The sequence below is a fragment of the Rhyacophila brunnea genome, unplaced genomic scaffold, assembly GCF_057557595.1.
Source record: "Rhyacophila brunnea isolate RB1 unplaced genomic scaffold, BYU_Rbru_1.0 scaffold_2, whole genome shotgun sequence".
Classification (NCBI taxonomy): domain Eukaryota; kingdom Metazoa; phylum Arthropoda; class Insecta; order Trichoptera; family Rhyacophilidae; genus Rhyacophila; species Rhyacophila brunnea.
In genome coordinates, this window is record NW_028232859.1 from 3869249 (window position 1) to 3893478 (window position 24230).

The 24230-nt window shown below is 30.8% G+C and overlaps 1 protein-coding gene across 2 annotated transcripts; it reads left to right on the forward strand.

Annotated features, from left to right (window-relative positions):
• The first annotated feature begins 10553 nt into the window (after positions 1–10553).
• On the forward strand, positions 10554–18825 carry LOC147071701 (cytochrome b5-related protein-like). Of its 2 annotated transcripts, XM_085946732.1 has the most exons (5): positions 10554–11382; positions 11596–11999; positions 15069–15260; positions 16171–16395; positions 18228–18825. In XM_085946732.1, exons 1-5 carry the CDS (start codon positions 11104–11106, stop codon positions 18490–18492), a joined length of 1365 nt encoding a protein of 454 aa, XP_085802858.1. In that variant the 5' UTR covers positions 10554–11103; the 3' UTR covers positions 18493–18825. The 2 variants fall into 2 exon arrangements, with proteins under 2 accessions (XP_085802858.1, XP_085802859.1); XM_085946733.1 differs by lacking the exon at positions 15069–15260.
• Positions 18826–24230: the final 5405 nt, after the last annotated feature.

Consider the following 24230-nt stretch of genomic DNA (forward strand, 5'->3'; position numbering starts at 1 on the left):
TATTAAAAGATATTTATATTTACCCTAAACACACTTTAAAATGTATTGTTTTAATTTAAGAAAAGTCTGAAAGAATATTATTTTCATTCAAACTGGCTCAATTTAACTAATAAACTAGAAACAGGCAAAAAAATAAAAAACACACGACGAAATAAATAACAATAGCTTTAGTGTTTTATGGTTGTATTTTAAATCACATACATTTAATAAACTTAAAAAAAATACCATATACGAATACATATATTTTGGTTACTTACTGTTTTTATTTGGTGTTTTTCCTCGCTTTCTGTAAAGTTGAGTTTCGCATAACATATACTTAATTATCCCCTTTATAGGGACATCTACAGATTCGTAAATATAAATAAAAATACGTAAATTTAATTGTGCACATTTTTAAAAGACGAGGAAAGAGTTCCGTTATTTTTATAAACATATATACTATACTTAAATAAAAATGACTAAAACTTCCAATAAAGTTACAAATTCGCTTTGTCAACATAATATATAATGTAATATGTAGATACCTTTCAAGTAGTTTACCTACTTATATTGTTTGTAATTTCATAATCTTCAAAATACTTATTTACGGGTGATATACACATATAAAGTTCAATTATAATAACATGAAATCGAGAAAACGCCGAAAGATAATATTTTAACTAACCAATTCATTATTAATATTTGTTGTTTTTAATATGAATAGGTAGGTATACACATTAAATTACTTAATTATGCACATCTTTAAGTTCTGGCGAGAAAAGAATTCTTTTCTTTTATAAACAGCATAAAGCATAAATAATAATTATTATCTATCATAATAAAAATATATTAAGCGCAAAATGTATTAGGTACAACCACTAAGTAGATAGAAGCATTTATTAAAGTGTCGTGTCTACTTTCTCTACGAAGTCGTTACGTAGGTCTTTTCCTTTGCGCATTTTATTCAGCGGTGCGGCGTCCAATCTCCCGCCGCGGCGGCCAGTTGGGCCGGTGTCAAATTGGGCCGGCGCCCGATTGTACCGGCGTCCGATCGTCCCGGAGGCCAATTGGGTCGGTGTCCGATTGTACCGGCGGCCAATAACCGGAGGCCAGTTTGCGGTGCCAAATCGTCCTAGACCCAAAATATGTTATGTTATAGAACTCAAGCCGAACGCGTTACTCATTGCGCCATGGTTCCTACGGCGAGTGCAACAATTTTAGGGAACATTAAATTTCACTTATATAGTACTTAGACTTACACACACAAGATTTAGGAAGATAACATTATTATATATATAATATGTTATAACATATTATGATACATTTTTAAAAGAATAGCAGTATGCTATTAGAGTTTTTTTAAATACGACTCAAATTCTTTTTATGTTTATCAATTCAATTATAAGGGTAAATCTGAATGATAGATGCCCAACCAAAATGTACATCAACGATGTCATATCCAGAGACTGCAAATAAGCGCACCCTGCTCCTAGTTCTCATTATATATTATGTAACAAATATGTTTTTTGTTGTGAATTCTTTACATATTAAATGACCTAGCGAAACATATTATTATTGAATCGTCTAAATATTTAAATCGCAATACTCAGTCGCCATAACCAATATTACTATCTATTGTATTTAAAATTATTTTTATTTTGATATTAAATTTACGCCTAAATTCTATTGTATATATTATAATTAATTTCATGTTATGGATAGGTAAAAAACCTATTGTAGCATATAGTAACACCTGAGACCTGCTGCATGTGCGTACTGCCACTTACATTTTTATTATGTTCAACTTTTAATGTTTGTACACATATCATGTCATCATTATTTATGGCACTACAGCCCTTGGTGGGTCTTGGCCTCTTTCAAAAACTTCCTCCGTTCTGGATGATCCAGCGCCGACACACTTCAGTTGCTTTGACCGAGCATTCTTAAATCTACTGTGGTGCAGTTTAGTTATCTCAGTTCTGGCCGTTCAGATCTTCTCTTACCCTTGGAGGTTATACCTATGCACGTTATCAATCCATCTTCTTTAACATTTCCAAAGATTATCTTCAAATAAATTCATATTACTCTCAACTCGTTTGCTGTGTGTCCAGCATTTTAATCCACACGTTAATACTAAGTGCAAAAAAAAAAAACAAATTACATGTCATGTAATAAAATAAAATAAAACTTCCAAATGAAATTTTTGTTCATATGACACTGATTCATTTTTGACATAGACGTTTTCCCATTACTCTTCAATCTCGGGGATTATACTTGTTGGAAAATATATTAATTAGTATTTAAAAAAGGCTACAAAGGATTAATGTTAAAATAAAGTATGCAATGTCTATTTTCAGATAGCGCAAATTATTAATCTTGTCTATTTTAATACCAAAAAAATACCACGACATAAATATTATAATTATCTCGGTCTATGGTCCTGTATGCATTGATACATTGTAAAAAAGTAATATTGTTTTTAATCCAGCGGCATTCAAGGGGACATTTTGTACATCTTGGGTACCATTGGATGACGATATATTTTCCCATTTTTTATCGCGTCGTCGAGCGGTGTGCCCGGCCCAATTCACTTTCAAAATAATAAGCTTAGCATATTACTTTATCACAACGCATAGTATATTCCCACCATTATTGGTTCCTTAACCTTCCCATGACGATAATGAAAATCTCTACATCCATTCAGCTAGACCGTTTTTAATTTTTTTTATAAAAGTTAAAAAAACGGTTTTCCTATAAGTAATAGAAAAAAATATTTATTTATAATAGGTGCTTTTATGATTTTACCAAGGCTTTGACTGTGACTCGCTGTCATATCGCCTCTTCATATCTGGAAGAGGACCAGCCGATCAGGCCCTCACTCCAATTCTGTTAAAGAACTTTACAATTCTACAGAGCTCTTCCGTCCTACCCACCGCCAGGACAACGTTAAATTCATCAACATTCTGGATATCCTCAATTCGCTGCTGTACTCAGTGTCGTTTATATTTAGGGCATTGTACTGCTATAATGTATAATGTCCTCCAAAACATCACATGCATCGCAGAGTTACGAATCGCTTCTTACCATGATGACATCACATTTTTTACCCATTGTGTGTCCTGTTCTTAAACTAGGTATCAACTTAAACTCATTTCTCTTCAAAGGAGATTCCACAAACTATGGCACCGAACGTGGGGATGGTAGAATAGACTTACCCCATTTCCCCTTTTCTAAGGATGCCCTGTGGTGAAAATCTATTTTGCTTAAGTTGGCCATAAGTACCACTCAGTCATCTTTCAGGCATCTAACCCAATATTGATCTCTCTCTCTAGTCAATCAATATTAGCAGCTTTTCTGGATTACTCTTGACGTGGTCTGCCTATTTCCTCTGAATAAGATCCAGAGACCGAATGCCTACTGCGATTACTTCATTTCATATAGACAGCTAGCTTTAGATCAATCGTTTCAGAGATCCGTGTCTTCAGGCCTTCAAGGTAATATTGTTAACTATATTCAAAATATAATAAGCCCAATTTGGGCTCAAATCGTTCGAAAAGCTTAGTTTTAGTATGGCTTTCCTATCTTTAGTTTTATTTAAGACAATATGCAAGTTTCGGCGTTCGGTCACTTAACCTAACCATTTCAGTGTTCTTGAGAGATCGAATACTTTTTGTTTAATTGACCAATAGAGATGGGTAATGAAGTGGTAGTTTGTATCCTATAATTTCAAATAGGTTGCAACCAGCCAAACTCACACCCTCTATGGCATTCGGAGTAGAAGCGCACAAAAAACCAACAGAACTCATCGGCGTACGCCGCATTCTGTACAATTATATAAAACAGACAGACAGAAGCTGAAATCTTAATCGCCTATATCTAGGCGTTACCACGTTGCATCCCAAAATCAAAATAATTCTTTTCATTATAAAAATCTGATCGGCTGATAATCAATAAATTATTTTTTAATTGACTACTTCCATGAGAGTATGAAAACTGCAGAATATAAAGTTAATAAATAGAAAATATTATAATATAAATTTTAAATAATTTAACGGTTGTATTATTTGAAAAAAAAATAGATTTATTGTGGATTCAGTAGCCTAAGTTTTTTTCATACAGTAGCCTACAATGGTAGACAGAATTACATCAATAGTTAGGGTAATATGATATGAATATCATTTTAACTGCAGATCTTTCGTATTTGCATATATAATCTTTACTCGTAATAACTTCTCGGCTGTCGTTAACAAGTAAACGACATCTATCAGATTTGAAGGTTAGGTATATGTCGCGTGCGCATGTCTTTGCATAAAACTTAGTGCGAACATTAATTTTCAGCATATCGGCCAAAGTCTAATAAGATATATTTATATTTTTTAAAAGTAATGAGTAGATAAGTGAATACTCTGACTTTCAGATTCATTTTGGTTTAGATTTATAGTTTTTTCCAATTTTAAGATTGAATGTTGCCAGGAGCCAAAAATACTAATATATTTCATTAAACTCATTTATAATATATAATTTAATATTCTATAATATAATATAATAAGTACCTAACTGAAAAATTTTTGTATGCTAAAATGAGTACTGCTAATAATATTATGTATTAGAAAAAATACATGATAAATGTAATATAATACATAAATGTACGGCTGCATTAAGGTTTGTTTACACGGGTTTAGTACAAATAATAATTAGTACACGTTACTCGTACTTTTACCGAAACGTGTAAATAGGCCGAATATTAATAAACATTAGTAAAAATGCGAGTGAATATAAACCTATCATAATATATAGATACTAATCATAAGTACGTACACCCACCATTACTCGACTCGCACTCGCACTCGCAACTTGTCGTAGCGTGTAATCAGGCCAATTATTGCCCAACTAGTATTTAGGGACAAATAAAAATATTATGCGCACTTTTTTGTATTTGTTATTATTCTTAAGCACGCTTTTCACGTGTGATTAAGTAACAACTCTGATAATCATATTATTTATTTTGAAAAATTACTCGTTTCCTTATTAATAAAATCATATTATTATAAGTAGCTTGGTATATACTGAATAATATAAGAAAGTAAGTAGGTAAGTATATTTAATAATTAATGGCTAAACCCCACCACCTAGAAAGTCATCGAACCGCCACTGGTACTAATGATTTGTACTAAAACCCGTGTAAACAAACCTTTAATATTATAAGTTTTCCACATTTTTATCGAACATTTTGATTTCAGACTCAAATTTTCCAATTTTTTTCCGAATTTCAAAATTAAAACATTTTAGCGTAACTACTTTATTTATACATAACATTATTAATTATACATAACATTATTAATTAATTATAGTACACTTGTATGGTTGGAGGCAACACTGATACAACTTTATGTAAAACTCTATAAAAACCTGTGTGACGATAGATGCAAATTTTTGTAGTACGACCCAACCGACCTGAGGTGTTCAATGAACATTTACCATTAAACACTGAACAAATGTGACACGTGGATATTATTTAAATTATTATCATGTAATTGTTGAAACAAATGCCAATAACAATATTTTTATCGCACGGTTTTGGCACTATTTTTTCCTTAATAATTTTTCTCGAAATTATACGCATTAATACTTATTTTTGCTTCGGCGGTTTGAATACGTTTACGCCAATGACATTAGTTTACGCTCATTTATTACATGAATAAATGCTGTAACTTAATCACACATGGCGGCGTATAAATTCAATTAGTACAATTAGCAGTAATTACATAGTTGAAAGTGGGAATGGTATTTTAGGGAAGCTCGAACATTATTACAAATTATCTACATGAATTTAATTTTCAATGCTTTGTTAGCCATTAAAACTATTATACATTTTGAAGGATTGTATTAAAATGAAGTCGGAACCATTTGAGAATACCAGAATAAACGAGTTAATAATAATTCATATTCTTGGACAATTGCACATATCAATATAATATATCATCGATAAATTGACATTGATAACAAGGTCATAACAAGATAATAATTTTGTACCTCAGAGGCAGACGGATGCAAGTGCCAAATACCCAATTGTTCAGGAGAGCCAAAAAACAATTTTTATTTTAAACGAATACTCATAACTTCAAAAAAAATATACATAGAATGATCATTATTTTTTTTATTCTAATTCATTTAAAGTACTTCTGGAATATGTAAGAAAGGAATAAATACAATACAATTTTATATCTAAAAAAAAATAAAAAACGTAGTGTGGATTTGCATCCTTCTGACTCTAAAGATATTTTGTTAATGTGGATTTGTATCTTATTTACCTAGCCAAAATAAAACAATTTATAAGTTAAAAAAAATTATAGGTATAAATATAACAAAGCAAAACACATTTTTTTTATTATGTCATCATCATCATCACCAGCCTGAATCTGTTCACTGCTGGATGAAGGTTTCGCTAATCTCCAAGCTGATTCCACTTCTCTCCTTCCTGTGCATTGCGTTGCCAAGTTTTTCCGCAGAACTTTATCATTTCATCGATCTAGCGGCCTCTAGGTCTACCTTACGGATGTTTTGTACCTCTTGGATACCACTGGATGACTAAATTGTCCAACGATTGTCCTTTCTTCGAGCTATGTTCCAGCCCATCTCCATTTGAGGTTTTTCGCAATCTCTATCACATCATTAATCCTTGTCTGTTCCCTTATCCACTCATTCCTCTTTTTGAACTTTTGCGTTATGCCCAGCATGCACCTTTCCATACCATGTTGTGCTACTCTAAGTTTCTGGATCTCTCTTTTACTTATGGTCAATGTTTCACACGCATTTGATTACGGGAAGTACACACTGGTTGAACACTTTGCACTTTGGGCACAGTGGGAGGTCATTTTTGTAGGAATTATTCAGACGGCCAAAAGCACTCTGCCTAGCTTAACTCTGCAAACAATTTCATCAAATATACATCCATCTATACTCTATAGACACTTGTGCCAGATAGATGTAGTTTTTCACCTGTTCGAGTTGAATGCCATTGATGAGGATCTCTTTTTGGCCCGCAAAGCAGTTAAACATGACTTTCTTCATTGATACATTTATTTTCAAGCCTACTTTGTTGCTTACTCCAACGAATTCCTGCATTCTGCTTTGGAGGTCTTCTGAGTCTTGCAAACTACTATGTGTTGTCATCGGCAAAGCGCAGATGACTCACGTATTCTCCGTTTATGGGGACCCGTGTCATTCCAGTCAAGTTGCCTAAATAAGTCTTCAAGTGTTGTAGCTGTAAATAGTTTAGGTGAGATTGTATCACCTTGTCGGACTCCTTTGCTGATAGGAAATGCGCGATGGTTTATGGAGATGTTGCGCTACTGTATATATTATTGAAAATATTTATATAGCGCCCGGGGATTCCTTGATTTCTAAGTGCATCGAGTATTGAAAATTTCTTTATGGAATCGAACACTTTTTCATAGTTTATAAAACCCATGCTTATATTCCTGTTACCGCTCTGATTTCTCTGATGACTTGAATATGGTCCATAGTGTTGTATCCTCCTCTAAAGCTTGTTCTCCTGGCTGGTTCTCGTCTAGTACATATTGCAGATGGTTTGAGAGAATTTTATCTTAGTGGATTATTGGATTTGCATCCTTATGCATATTATGTTATTATTATTATACAATCAGTTTTTTTCATTCAAGTATATCTTGATTTTATTATTGAAAATAAACAGTAACATATTATTAATAAACTATTTCTTTTATTCAACGAACAATTCACAAGATTTGAGAGTGTAACATTTTATGTATTGAATGTACCTACATGACGATTAGACAGATCATCAGAGGAAATCAATGATTTCTTATGAAATGTGATTTTTTATAGTGGGTATGTATCTGAAGTATTTTCAGTTACATATTATATTATATTGTGAATTATATTATAGAGAATTAATAAATTATATAGAGAAACACTAATAATAATAAAAGAGTGAGACAAAATAAGTGTTAAAGCTGTAAAATTAAACGATATAAGTACATATATATAATTAATATTATATAAACCAATAAAATAATAATTATAAAACTTTTTATATTCTAGGTCTCCCCAAGTATATAAAACACCTCCTTGAGTCTTAGGATATCTCAAGAGTATCCAAAATGGCGACTCCATTTCCTCTTTGGATTCCTATGCTTATTCGCTGTCTCTGGTACTCAGTAGAATAGCGCTCACCTGTTTTCTTAGTCAAGCAACGGCCGACCGAAAATACACTAAATAACCATAATTTTACCATGAACATCATTTGGAAAACGCTACTGTAGAGCGTCACACTGCCTTTAATCTTAGCGATAGAGAGAGGAGCCCGACAAAGATTGTAGCCTGGATGAAAAAAAAACAGACAAGAAATACATATACAATGTACCTGCATGATATTAATTATCTCACCTTGTCGAAGAAGCATACGGTAGTTTTGCAAGTCATGCAGATAGTGGGTAACCGCTTTTTTATTGATCATGTCATGACAACCCGATTATCGCTTAACCGGTTATCCATGATATTGGAGTAATTTTCAGTTATTCGATTAACCGAAATATTTTGGATACTTGACTTTAATTAATTAATTGTAAGGTATTATGTCTAATAATTGTCTACAGCAGGGTTTCCAAAACTATGTTCCGCGGAACACCAGTGTTCCAGCGGACAGACTGTCTAGGTCAGGGTTTCCCAAACTATGTTCCGCGGAAACCGAACCTGATTAGCTGTTCCGCGACCATTTGGAAAGGTTTTATACACTGCAACACATTTAAAGATCTTCTACTAAGTAGAAGTAAAATAAGTACAACTAAAATAATTAAAGAATCTACTTCATATTGAAAGGCGAGTGATGATCAATCTCCACTGATGTTTATGATGTCAAGTATCTAGATAGGTCATGGCTCCCACAAAGGGGGGGGGGGGCTGACAGGCCTCTAGCCTGGGGGCCTGGGCTTACGGGGGGCCCGGCGTGAGAGATCGATCAGCCAAGTGAGATAAACACATCACAAACATGCACTAATAGTAAAAAAATGTCGTCTGCGGCGCTGTTTCACTTCAAGCATACTAAAATATAATAATATATGGTTACTTACAATTTTTTTATTATCATCGATATTTGACATGTCCAAAATTGTGCATATCAACATAAAAGTGGATGTATTAAAAATACAAAATATCGCTAAAAATAACCTTAATTTTACCTCGAACACCATTTGTAATATGCAACTGTAGATCGTCATATTGTCTTTAACCTTAGCGATAAGTAGGGGGCCCGCTTCGGGATGTGGGGGCCATGATCTAGGTACAGACGGCGGACCATATTTTGTCGCACCGTGCGCATGAAAAAGATGGGGTATATTGTTTTTAACTGACCGGGTGACAAGTTTTGTCAGTTTAACGACAGTTGCCAAAATTGACAGAAGGGTTAGCTGCGCTAATAAATAACCTACATAAACTAAGTGTTCCGTTAAAATTTCCGGGTTTGCGAAGTGTTCCATTGCAGAAAAGGTTTGGGAAACCCTGGTATATAGTATCAGTGTGACGGAGGACGTAGCTTGATCACATGCTGTAGATATCTTAAGAGAAATTTTCTTGATCTAACCATATTCTGGTATCCCATAAACTGGAAAAGCACAATAAATCATTCGAAAATGATATTCTTTAAATAACGTGTTTCTGTTATAATATTATCATCTTCTTTTCTCATTTCAACAACATATTCAATATGCATCTTTTACTGATAAATTATTATTCAACCCTTGTGATACAATGCGTACGACACTGATTTGTTATTCAGGGGTTTCAGATTTGATTCCTAGCGAGGTCGCAGACTACTTTTGAGGTACTCATAAAAAACCCTCAAGCACAAATAGAATAATTTCTTAACATTATAGTAAATAATCAGAAAAAAACGTGAAATAAAATAAATTAATAATCAGTAAATTCTTAAAAGAAAACATGATAAAAAATAATTAAAAAATATAAAAATGGCGATTGATGAAAATAATGAAATATTATGTATTTAAAAAGCTCTAATTTAATACTGTTTTATTAAAAAATCGAGTCAGAGTTGATTTTATATTATGAATATTCATACGTTAGATAAGTACTTAGATAACCAAAAATAGGAAAGAAATATTTAAAAAAAAATATAGCTGTAACCGATTTTGAAACCTATAGCTTCATATACATAATTATGTGATTGTTTTACTGCTACTAATACTATTTTGATACTACTATTATACTACTTCCCCATGGCTTCGTGGTATGTTGCAGTGTTAAAAAATTAAGCTCGCAATCATCTCGGATTATTGTAGGCGTAGTGTGCTGTTCATATTATTATGCTGTGCCTGGGAAGTGAGAAGTGAAAATGAACTAAGAAGTAAATTTTATATTCGATAACTTATTAAAATACAAGGGACTATGAAGCAAATAAATGCATTTACAAATATACGATTATCCGGTTATTAAACTAGTCGAATATTTGGTATAAGTATCACTAACCGCATTCAATGTGCATAGGATTATAACATTTAAATTTAATATGTCCGAACGTCTTAATATTGTTTTCCCATTTCAGCCGAAACATCTGAATTCGGAGGTTGTTCGCCAAAATAAAGTACTATTTTTCTGTATGGCTATAATAATAATAAATGGCATATAGAGTTAAAGTAATATTATTCGATGGGAAACATAATATTTTGGTCAAATTAATTACTCGAACTAAGAATTTTGCTTCATAATATGTAATGCTTAACTATTGATTAAATTGAATTAATTAAAAGTATATATTTTATGCGTTAGTTTATTTTATGAAACATTAAAAATTGTGCAATGGGTGAATTATAATGTGTGTAAAGTAATCATTTTTAATAATATTATATAACTAAAACATAATTTTCTTTGTCAATTTTTGATTGGGAAAACTGATAAATTATGGTAGATATTAACTTTACTGATTTTTTGAGATTATTATGTTGATAGGTATTTCTTTTTCAAACTTTATTTTAATGTATAGCACAAAACAACTCAAATAACGTAAATTATAAAAAAAAGTTTCTTTCAAAACCTTTAAAAGGGATAATTAATTTAAATTAAAACAACATCATGGCTATTGTATTGTATGCATTATATGAAAATGCATCTAAGATACTAGGGATAAAGACACACAATTTTATGCACTTCGATAATAGTGAGTCAAGTTTTCCTGAATATAAGTACCCTTCGCTAAGGGACGAACATTTGAAAGATGGAAACCAATGGCTGCTGGGAAAAACTCTTGATGACGGCGCTGAAGGATGGTGGAGGATTCATGATGACTTGTATGATTTTGGTGAATTCACTGACAGCCATCCCGGAGGAAGAGACTGGTTGAAGTTTACAAAAGTGAGTTGGAAACTTTAAAATAATTTATGTTAATATTTATTCCTTAAATTGTCTTGTATCTAATATAGTTTATTTCTATGAATTAAATAATAATACGTTTACACCATTATTGTGAGGATAGATTTATATGTTCGATACACTATTTAATATGAAAAATCTGTAATATAACGGATAATATTCAGTAAAATGATACGTTTTATATATATATTTCAGGGTACTGATATAACCGAGGCTTTTGAAGCTCATCATATATCCACAATCCCCGAAAAGATGCTATGTAAATATCTCACAAGGAAAGCTAAAAAACCGCGAAATTCCCCATTCACATTCAGAGCGGACGGATTTTATCGGACCCTAAAAAGTCGCGTAAGAAACGAGCTGGGGAAAGTTCCCAAAAATTTAGAATCCAAATCAAAAAGGATAGTCGAGGCCCTGGCTTTGAGTTTCTTTTTAGTTAGTATTTTGGTGAGTAGACTCGACTGGATGCCGGCAAAGGTGTTACTTTATATTCTTGCCGGAGTTTTGCTGACGTGGACGACAATTGCCGCGCATAACTTTTTACACCAGAGAGACAATTGGAGGATGTACCTGTTCAATCTGGGATTCATGTCGTACAGGTAAAATCATCATATATATTTACACCAATCGCCATAAAATAAATTATCCTGACATCGCTAAAAGTGTTCACTGTGTAGTGGAATGTAAATAAATATAAGAAGTGTGGGGGTGGGAGTGTATTCACGGAAAAACTAAATTATATTTTAATTTCAGGATTTATATAATATTTACGTTATGGTACATAAATTATTCACGGATAAAATAAAAATCCCTTTTGATAAAAATAGAGACACATAAATAATAAAGTGTGGCGTCTTTATACCGCAGTCAAATTGAGCGAATTTTAAAAATTAGCATAGGTTTTTTATATTATAAACATAATGTTGTCGATCGGTTAAAACCGCTGATGCTAATAACATTGAAATATTTCAGGAAATACAAAATCTGCTCTTTATAAATTAGTTATGCACAAAAATATGACGGTAAATTTTCTATTTAAGTCAGTAAATAACACGATTTATCTAAATTACAAAAATAATAGTAATATATTTGATATCACAAGGGTTTGTAAGAGCTCCGATGTGATTACTACATAAATTGATTATTAGTAGTAATAAAATAAGATATGTTACATTGAAATATTCTGTTATTAATTTTGGTAGCTTAATGATCATCAAGAGTTTGAACAGCGACGTCCCGTGGGGGTAGGCAGATTGAGCGTCGCTTGGGCGCGGCAGTTAATTGAAGGGCGGCAAATCGAGAAGAATCATTTGAAATATATGTAAATAGGTACCTAGACTTAGTAATAACGAAAATATCTTTCCATTAGAATAACAACTCACTGGTTTTGTTGGGTTAGCGATATCTAGTTAACTTCCGTTGCCCTTCAACATCTTTGGTGACCAGAAACAACACGTGCAGATTTGCGAATAATTACTGTTTAAATTTACTATTATTAATTACTGAATATATTTTGTCAGTAATGTATCTATACAATACATTTTTAGATATTGGACTCATGAAAGGATGATAAAAATACTGTATAAAAACATGGGACGACATTTTGGCGCTGCCTAGGGGCGGCATTTTATATAGAGACGTAACTGAGTTTGAATTAGGTAATCATATGGTCTAATTTAAATGAACAGATCATATTATAAAATAACTATTTTGACACGATTGTTATGGTTTTAGACTGCATTGAGATTTTTAAATTAAACAATTATAATTTGTATTAATTGTTCTTTTTTATTATATGCATAATACGTAATATTTAAGAATATAGCATTCGTTAATGAGCTATTATATAATTCTTAAGAAATATACCCATTAGAAAAATACTATTTAAAAAAATATCTTTCTTATAGGGATGTTTCTGAAATATTAGGGATGAATCATATAATAATTGGTTAATTGTTTAAAATCAATCTAAATAAAATATATTGTATTGTAGAGAAGTCATACCAATATCAAGTTTATCTAGTATATCAGACTTTGGAAGAATTTTATCCGCATACAATACTTTCATAATATGAATAACCCCAGAACTAGGGTTCAACGCATTCAGTTAGCTGCCAGCGCATGAATTATGTAATGTTTTAAAATAGATATCTCAAATTTGTAAAAAGACGAATTTTCAATGACAAATTTATTATTCTCGGGATCACGGGGTCGAATTAGGCGTCCGGAGCATAACATAATATACTTAACTAAAATATCAAAAAATTGTGTTTCGTGTTCAGGAGGCTTGCACACTGGATTGTAGGCAATTTAAGTGTATACTTATCATGAAATAAAGAAAACATACATTTTTTTTTAAACATTAACATGGCGCTTACATTCATCACACCTGAACCTTAGATTAAATTGTGGGACCGGCTACACTTATAGATTATTTTCTAAGTATTTCCTTTTATGATCATTCAAGGTCTCATGGGTCACGGTCTAATAATACTATTTTTTTATATTTATGTTGGTGTAATTACTTAATGCGGTCAAATTAAAGTCTTATCTATAATTGAAAACAACATAATATACATAAATCTTATAATCAATAATATATACCTACAGCAATACACAGAGGACCAAAAGTCATTAACAAATATTTGAAGCCTCCAATGCATAATATTTTATAATTAAAAAATAACCTGGTTTTTTAAAGATTAATTTTCAATTGTAATTTTTATCTTTATTATACTTAATATTTAGTTAATCATAATTTCAGATAAATTTAAGGATACGAATTTCTGTTTTTTTATGACATTTTAAATGCCATGTTTTAAATTACGAGTTTGCCTATTCATTACCCACCTATATGATCAGCTTATAACCATGATGGCCGAGCAGCTAACGCATCGGCTTATGATGTCATGATTCCAGGTTCGAATCGCGTGTGTTGCAAAATTCACATGTTGTTTTCAGTGTGTGTTTGACAACTCAGAGTATGGACCTAATAGGTTGAGCAAGTGGCTAACATCCATTTCTCGTAAGACAAAAAAATCTTATTAGAAGCTCCACTCCGTGTGGGCCCATATGATATTTCGGACATAAATAATACGAATATTTCCTTCTAACTTATCTGATATCCGCTCAATTGGCATTACCAATAGCTGGCTAGTTATGAACCTTGAGAGAACAAATAAAAGATGTTCTTGATGTCTAAGATATGGATACATACTATGCCAATACTAAAAATACTGACAAAGTTCTCATTTACGCCGTGTAAAAGTTAAAATTCACTTGCCGATTCACGATAACATAATATTATTTGATTTTTCAAAAAAATATGGTCTCCTGCACCACAAATGCAATACTAAAGGATTTTTTATAGATGCAATAATCTCTCGTGACTTATTTTTAGGTTTTCTGGTCCCATGGAGCTTTTGTTTTTTTTATTTATAAAATCAGTTAAATTAAAGTGGGCTTCGTCATGGTTGGTTGTGGATGTCAATATAATATTGCAAAGATATAGATGCAGTTGGTTTGAACTATAAAGTGCTATTTAAACTCACAACAAACAAAAACGGCCGCCCACTCTAATAGAGCCTACTTATTTTTGGGTCAGCTTGTATATATTATATAAAAGTAGGATAGGTTTAGTTGATTTATTACAGCAATTATATTTTTAGAGAATGGCGAAAGACGCATGCTTTGTCTCATCATCTATATACGAACACTTTGTGGGATTTTGAAATCAGCCAAATCGAACCTCTTGTTCAGTGGATGCCGAGAACAACTAAGTCAACTTTCATTAGATATGGGTCAATGATTTATTCATTTCTTCTGATACCCTTTACTACAGAAGATATCGTTGGCAACAGGTATAAATAAAAAAAAAATGTATTGACTACTAATAAAACACCTATATAATATTAATTGACATATTATTCCCGAATATTGTATCAGGTTCACAATCTCAATATTATTAAAATGGACATTTTGTAATATTAATAATTCAAATAGATACATAAACGTAATTTTGCAAAATTCACCTTAATTAAAATGTATTTAAGGTCAATTTTTCAACCACATACTCATTTGTATTTATTTATTTACGAAAAAAATTTGTACATTTTGATGTATTATTATTATTTATGTAGAAATAATATATAAATATTTGTACATATTGTATATCTGGAGTGGAGTACCTAGTGGAGAAAGTGTCAAAACCTAAATCTACGAGTTTGAGTCCCGTGGCTGGATTAAATTAAAATTTTGTGTTTCCAATATTATGTTTTTAATTTATAACGTCTTCGAAATTAATGTTTTTTCAAAAGATTCATCGTTTAATTGGTGGTAATTCAAAAAAATATAAAATGTATTTCAAATCTACACCAATCGTTTTCGTTGTAGGTGTGGATGATAAATCCAGAATTTAACGTATTCAAGCTTATATATTATTTAGTCGCCAATGGTCCTATTAGGAAAGATATGTCCTCATCTATGATGATGGCCTATTTACGATGTGTTTATGATTTTATTACATTTTTTTAAATGTATCTTAAGCTCGATTGAGCCAATTCTGAGATCTTACCTTTTGATTCGATCAGCAATTATCTTACAATAATTAACTTTTTTATTCCTAATATAAAGATAGTCTTTTTTACTAAAAATGTCGTATTATTTAACGAACGTTATATTTAACTCAAGTGCAATGTTGTGTTTTTAATAATCTAATTGGACTCGATTTTTTTATATGATGACGTAAATTTTATTTCTGTCTGATTACAGGATATACAGGTTCCTGTTTGTTGACGAAAACCAAAAAGTAGAAAAGACATCAGTCATACCGTTTGTCCTACCATTTTTTATGATGGTATTTGGAAATACTAGCGCATTAATGACTATATTTGATTGGATGGTGATTGTGCACATAGGAAATTTTATGTTTTCCTTAATCGGAATCTTTTCAGCGCATCACCATCCAGATGTATTTCATGACGGCGATACCCCAAAGTAAGTATCGTTTATAAACCTTACTTTGGATAATATATATTGCAAAAGTATATCGTCATTTTAAGTAGACAATAATTATTGAGAGAATTAGTAGCAATGTCAGTTATCACTTGGGATTCCAATCCCGGGCTATTTTCGATACCTATGAATCCCGGGATTGATAAACATAATCCCCGGATTTCGAGATTGATTTTTTTATCAATTTTTATGGAAAATAAAATAAAAGCGAAAATATAAAAAATACTTTTAATAAAAAATAACTAAGTACATTAGAAATAAGCTGAGTGTGAATTAAGTTTGATTTAAACCCATGTGTAGGTTGCCGATTCATTTTATTTTTTCACATTAATTATTAAAAATGGAAAAATTGGAAAAAAACAATGCTTCGCACTATTAACAAAGTAATTCCACCATGATATCATACGTTTTACGGCAGTTTCATATTTGTCTGACTAATTAGATTTATGAAGCGTAAAGGCCATATGTACGCCATGATTATTTGCTTTACTATTTTAAATCTCGCTAATCCATTCATTAAGTCGTTACTATCAGAAACAGCAATCTCCTATTAAATTCACATTATAATTTAAATTACAATATTATTTACTCCGTTAAACATGTGTATTTCCAAGATTGAACGTATACAATATTAACAATAAATGTCTTAAATAGTATAAATTATACTAGATTTATTTTTGACCGATTTTATCAATGTTATTTGTAAATATAAAAATTTTATATTAACAATGGAAAAAATGCCAATCCCGGGATTGTCAAATTGTAATCCCGAAATCCCGGGATCAGAATTTTGGCTCGGGATTGGATTCCCTAGTTATCACATACATAATTTACATATATTATTTTTCTATAATGTTATGCAATCTAGCTATAAATTTTATTTTGATACTAAAATAGGGTCAAAATAAACCTATATTTTTTTTCGGTTCGGTTCCGGTTTTCGTTTCGACAAAAATAACGGGTTTTTCTGGTTTTTGGTTCAGTTCCGGTTCGAAGCCCTGGCACAATATATTAACTGATATTTATTGACATTATTCTTTGTAACATGATACGGGTTTGTATCAACTATATATACCAGTGATATAAAGTATTTTTAAAAAAATATTTGTTTATAATTCGAGGCAGATACCACAGTAGAAATTATTTTATCACTTTACTTTGTCTTAAAGGTCAATCCTTTGAAAAGAGTCATTAAATGAAGTAAAATAAGACAAAATATGTATTCATAATATTTGATAAGGATCAAGACCTGACTTTTTGGCTTAGAGCAAGCTGATGAAACTTGTAAAAGACGTTTTTAAATTACATAACACATATTTCGTTCAATTTTATCATTATTTTGAAAATTATGTTTATATGGTTTCGAATAAATTTATTACAAACTTTCTTTGAAAACTATTACTCATTCAACATATTCAGGCAGCTCTCGTGGTGCAGTGCGTAAGGTGCTGGCCTTCCATCCGGGAGCTCTAGGTTTGATTCCCGATGAAGACACAATATATTTATGTGATTTTCTCAAAGCCTGGATGTTTGTGAATGTTCAAAATTACTAATAACCACCTTGTACGAAAAAGCAAGGAGATGGTTATTAATGATATACTTATAAAAAATGAATAGTTATATTAAGCAATGCAGGCGATACATACCACAAAATATGTAATTTCCGTGATTTTTAAATTAACTAAGTCATTAATTTATGGTTAAACTATCGATGTTTTTAAATTATTTGGCTAGTACAGTATTCTATTAAATATATGTATATAAAAATCGCGATTATGTTTATCATAAGATGTTTTATTTATGTTGTTTTACAGTCAAGATTCAGATTGGGGATTACACCAACTTCGTGCAGTAATGGATAGAGTGGAGTTCACCAATTCACAGTTTTTAGTCCTGACAAACTTTGGAGACCACGTTCTTCATCACCTATTTCCGACTTTGGATCACGCTTATCTACCGTGGTTGTATCCCATCATTCACAAAATATCCAAAAAATTTAACACGGAACTAAAAATGACTACTCACATGGACATGGTTTTGGGTCAATTTAAGCAGTTAGCTAAAAATAAGCCAACATAATAAAAATTATATATATTCTATAGATAGTAGGTACTTATGTATATATTCGTAATAATATAGTAGTATGTACTTGATTTACCTCTAAAATTTAAAAGACGGAAAAAAGATTTTTGCAACATGAAATAATGTTCGTCATCAAAATGGTTACATTAAAATAATATGGTATATGGTGCGTAATATTATGAACTCGATTGTTATTTTAGAATAAAAATAACAGGATTAAAAAGAGCCTATGAGAGATATGCGAAAGTTTTAAAAAAATATATTTTTTTAAATACAACCCATTATCTTGTGTCCGAAACTCGTTCGGTTCATTACAAAATATATTATTAATTATGGTATATATAATATACATTACAACATATTATGTAAGAATGCCAGTAAACGAAGCACTATTAAAATTGGTCCAATATAAATTTTCAAATAAAAAACATATGTATTCTATAATAAATAAATTGTGACGTGTGTAGGGGAGAGTGGGTCACAGTGGATCACTTTTTTCTCAAGTCTTGCAATTCCAAATTTTATGGCCATATAATTAATCTCTGAAAGTAAATCATAATATAAGTATCTAATCTTCAAAGAAAAGGGTTTTTATTGGCGAGTATTACCTAAACTTACAAGTTATAACCACTTAAAAAAAAATTGGGAATGATCCACTGTGACCCGGGAATGGGTCACTTTGGATCAATACATGGGTGACAGTGAATCGACTGGAACACACTGGATCTATACAAAAAAAATACAGTAAAAGACAACAATTTCCATATTATTACTCATTTATTTGTACTCTTAGATACATAGTCTTTTATTACATATTCAAAACAGTTTTATAATTTAAAAAAATATTGTTAAGGTTTAATTTGCGATCAAAAATGAAATTAACGTAAATTTGTTTTATAATTTTAAAAAATATTGTTAAGGTTTAATTTGCGATCAAAAATGAAATTAACGTAAATTTGTTTTATAATTTAAAAAAATATTGTTAAGGTTTAATTTGCGATCAAAAATGAAATTAACGTAAATTTGTTTTATTAAATTAATGTCAAATTGATAGTTTGATACATAGATTGTTTTCTCTTTGTGTCGCCAGAAAACTTAGGTTTTGGTAAAATCATCTTAATGTCGTGCGGTGCAACCGTGGCAATATCGGGCACATTTGGCTTGGTTTCTCATCTGTTCTTCAGTGTGAAGTTCGATACTACTGCCCAACAGGATCTTTTTGGCTATGTGTTAAAACTGTGAACTAACAAGCTCCTCCTATTTTTAACCGCACTCCGATTGAAGCGCCTTCCAGTTAGCCACGAGTTGTCCACGTGTTAAAACTGTGAACTAAAAAGCTCCTCCCACTTTTAAACGCACTAGCGACTTCCGGTTATTGCCTAGATCTTTTTGTCGGACAGCAGTTTTCCTTACTCAAAAAAGAACAGATTAGCTTCATGGGTTACACTGGATCAGCAATCCACTGTGACCCAAAACGAAATGATTCACTGTGATCCATTGGCCGTTATGGTAAAAAAATATAACAAAAAAAAAACTATTTAACTCAAAGACAAAACAACATAGTTTACAACGGATTAAAGAAATAACAATCGTAAAACAAAATATAAACATTTACATTTCTTATTCACTTAGAGACGAAACAAATTTTAAAACCACGTGAAAAAATAGTTTCGTTACTTACCTACTGACCGGAGTGTGACAGCACATCTCCCTGCTTTGATACCGCGTCAGCGACTAGTGCGATGGAGAGGGGGTATGGGCGAGCGGCAACCACGCGTTCGTTTGTTTGCGTAAGCGTTATACAAATTGAGTTATAGTGAATAATCCACTGTACCCCGTGATTCACTGTGACCCACTCTCCCCTACTTCATACTGAAATCAAAATATCAGCATTTTTGAATAAATGACGCAAGTTATTATAAAATTATATCCGGAGTTCTTATTGGGACAACCGTTAAAATATTTACGATATATTAACAATTTCTATTTCACATCTATATGCTCCATCTAAAGGAAGCATGTCGAAAAACTTACACCGAAAGTAATCGCTACAATGTTGTAAATATTTAATTCAAATATGGTAGTTACCATTTAAATATCCTAACTAGGGAAAAAGTATCAATACATTTTTGACGGCCCTACCTGGAATTATTGCATTATAATTCTCTTCAAATCAATACCATTGTGGATGATATAATACAGGAATGGCGAACCTTTTTACGTACGCGTGCCAAAATTTCCCAAATAATATTTTCGGCTGTCTGACGTGCCAAGCAGTTTTTTATGGCGAAAATTTATTTTGTTAGTTTTCTAAAAAATAGTTTTTAAGAGTTCTTTTAAAAAGGTTTAAAGATTACAATTGAATTATTGATATTCTATCTTTCATCGTATTTCTAGCCGAAGGCATATCATTTTATTCTTTGAATATATTTTTTTGCTTATTTTCAATTCACTCAAAGAGATCGTGGAAGTATTTTAAACCACTCTTCTTTCATATTATATTCTCCATCACAGAGCGGTTTTCCATTTTTTGAGATTATGTTTTAGGTTAAATAACGAACAGTTGTTATAGGTGTGTATTTTTGAAGTAAGTATTAATAGACAATTTTGAAAAGTTTTTAAATTCCAAGTGTCAGAATTTTTAATCATTGGTAAGTATTTATTTCGAAGTGTCAGAATAAGGACGCCAGTTTTAGTGTGGAGGGTAAAATAATGTTTGAGGAAGTAATAATATTAAAAAATCGGTTGTAAAACTAAATAATCATAAATTACGCGTGTCAGTAGATAAAACATATATCCATTATTAATATGTTAATTTGACAAGTAAACAATTTTATATGGGACGCATAGCAATTTAGGGTTACCATCTCGCACGCAAAGGATATTTGTCTATACTCGTACGCCAAATTCATGAATATTCGGTACAAATAACCATTATTGTGATTATTAAAAGAACACCAACTAAGAAGTAATCGAAGGTGCAGCAAAAAGAGCTATACTTATATGAGCACATCACACAGATGACAGAAGATAACCTCAATTCCGATAACTTTAAACCCAAATTATAATAATTTAGTGATATTTGACGGTTTATAAATATTATGGAAATTAAAAATATACTATTATTATCTAATTGAAATAACCTGTTTAATAAATTAATTCTATTGAAACGATTATGAATAATTTGTCTCCAATTGAAATTACGTGCAAAATAACTAAGTAGCTTAAAGTTAAGTGATAGTTAATGGACTATTTCAACCTATATCCAATATACTATCTTAATTATTTTTAAAGAAAGTAATATTGAAAAAAATACCTAATTTTAAGGATAAATTTGATTAAAAATGTTATATTGTGAAATATTATTCATTCAACCAAATTTTTCATACATTTTGAATGAGATTAAAATACCCAATATGATTAATCGAACTAATAAATCGATAATCGAATGAGTTTATGTGATATTAGTATTAATTCAAATAAAATAGCTATCTACTGTCTGGTTTGCATGTCGATTATAAAACAATTTAAATTAGTATAAATCTTTTAGATAACGAACCTTTTAATGTCGAGACAATTGAGACATACCTATTACCTATTCCATATATCAAAATTACGGATATCGATAAATTATACTAAATAATTTTATTTACAAAATAAAAGGAATGTTCATTGATCGACAATGGCTAGGCATTTTTTGCTGTGGGGAAAATATTGATATATTTTTATAAAATTTACAATTACCTGGTCACACCATTCACCGTTGACATGACAAGCCAAGCGACCCTTCAAGTTGCCATGTATTTTTTTTTAAACAACTGAAGTCTGCCTTATTCTTTATTTTTATGTCAAAAATAAAGCTATAATAGACACATCTGGTGTACCTACCTACCTGTCTTCTTATTTTTTTAAATGTTAAAATATATTATAATACACACTAGGCACACAACATAATTCTATAATGGAGCATGTATTTTCAATGGTCATTAGTCCAGTGTAGATACCTACTGAAAACAGTTTCTAATAAACATTAATAATTGATTACAAACTAATTCTGTTGTACCCAGAGTATAGAACCAACAGTTACAGCTGATGGCTAGAACGAATTTCTTAAGAAACCTGCTCAGAAGATCCACATTAAAATTGTGGAGCCATTTTTATAGATACATTCATTATATTAGAAAGAAAAAATATTATTCTATTCCTGCTGAGGAAGTCAACTGTCATTTCTCAAGGTACAGCATAACCATATACAATTGTGGTATTAGTCTATGACACAACTAACTCGAATATTAGTCTATGTTACAACCCTGGTTGGAATGAGAGAGAAGAATACTATCCTAGAAAATTTTAAATAGCGGCCAATTAAATTATTTCTGCCCCAATTTTAATCTATTCTGACACACAAATATTTATACTTGACATTAAACATTTTAATAATTCCCTGTGCTTGTTTAAATACTTTATCATATATTATTAATTATTCCCAAAGATTAATAAAATACTTTTATTAAGATACTTCCTATTTTTGAATATTTATACTTACCGAATAATAAGAAGCCGTTGTTATATTTGAATGACTGCCGATAATTAATTTCATAAGGTTTGTTGATTGAATATTTTTATTTTTAATTGCCCGATCCTAAGGATCGACCTAATATGCAATCGTATCTTTACATTAAACGTAATGATTATTATTTTAAATGATTTGCCTGCAATTCTTCATACAATGCGATTTGCCATTATTTATGGATGTATTTCGTCGTTTTCGTTTCAGCATCGATTGTTACCTAAACACAATATGAAAAACAGAAGAAAATACGCATTATTTTTTATTATTATATTTAAGTAAGTACTAACTTCAGTACCTTTATATTTATTCGTAAAACTTTTTTTATAAAATTACATTTTTGAATATATATATATATATATATATATATATATATATATATATATATATATATATATATCTACACACAGAACAAGTACGTATTTTAATAATACACGTAAAAACTAATATTTGGAAAGTTGCTGGCACCGTATAGGAATCAATGTTAGTACTCATATATTATAGGGATTGCAATACCGAATGAATATATCAATATCGGTATTTCGGTATTTCTTATTGAATGCCGGTATTCGTTAAAACATATTATAGGAAAAATACCTATCAATAAACATAACTATTAAAACACTATTGTATAGCAACCTAAATCACATACCTACATTATTTATTATGTTGAACTTTGTAAATATGTATAGATCATGATATTTTAAAACTGCCAATTTTTACAGTTAGTTCGGGTGCAGAAAAATCTCTCTGAAATTCAATGTTGGATCAATAATAATATATAATAGAGTAATTGGAAATATTTGCCACGAATGTTTTCTTTTTCGAAACATGTTAATTCACGAGAATTCTATAAGAATATTTGTGGGATTTTGTTTTGATATTATTTAACCTTTGTCGATTTCAGTCCGTATATTTGCGTTTTGGCAGCATAAAAATTATACACTAATTTTAATATAGGTACAATATAGTATAAGTAACGAAAAGCATATACGTGTATGCTTTCTTATTACCAAAAATACCGGTTTTTTAAATTTTGAAACCGGTATTTCGGTATCAATTAATAATTGAATACCGGTTTTGAAATACCGGTACTGCAATCTCTATTCATATATATATACATTGGTTCAAAATTACAAAAGATGTTCATCAATATTAACGAAAT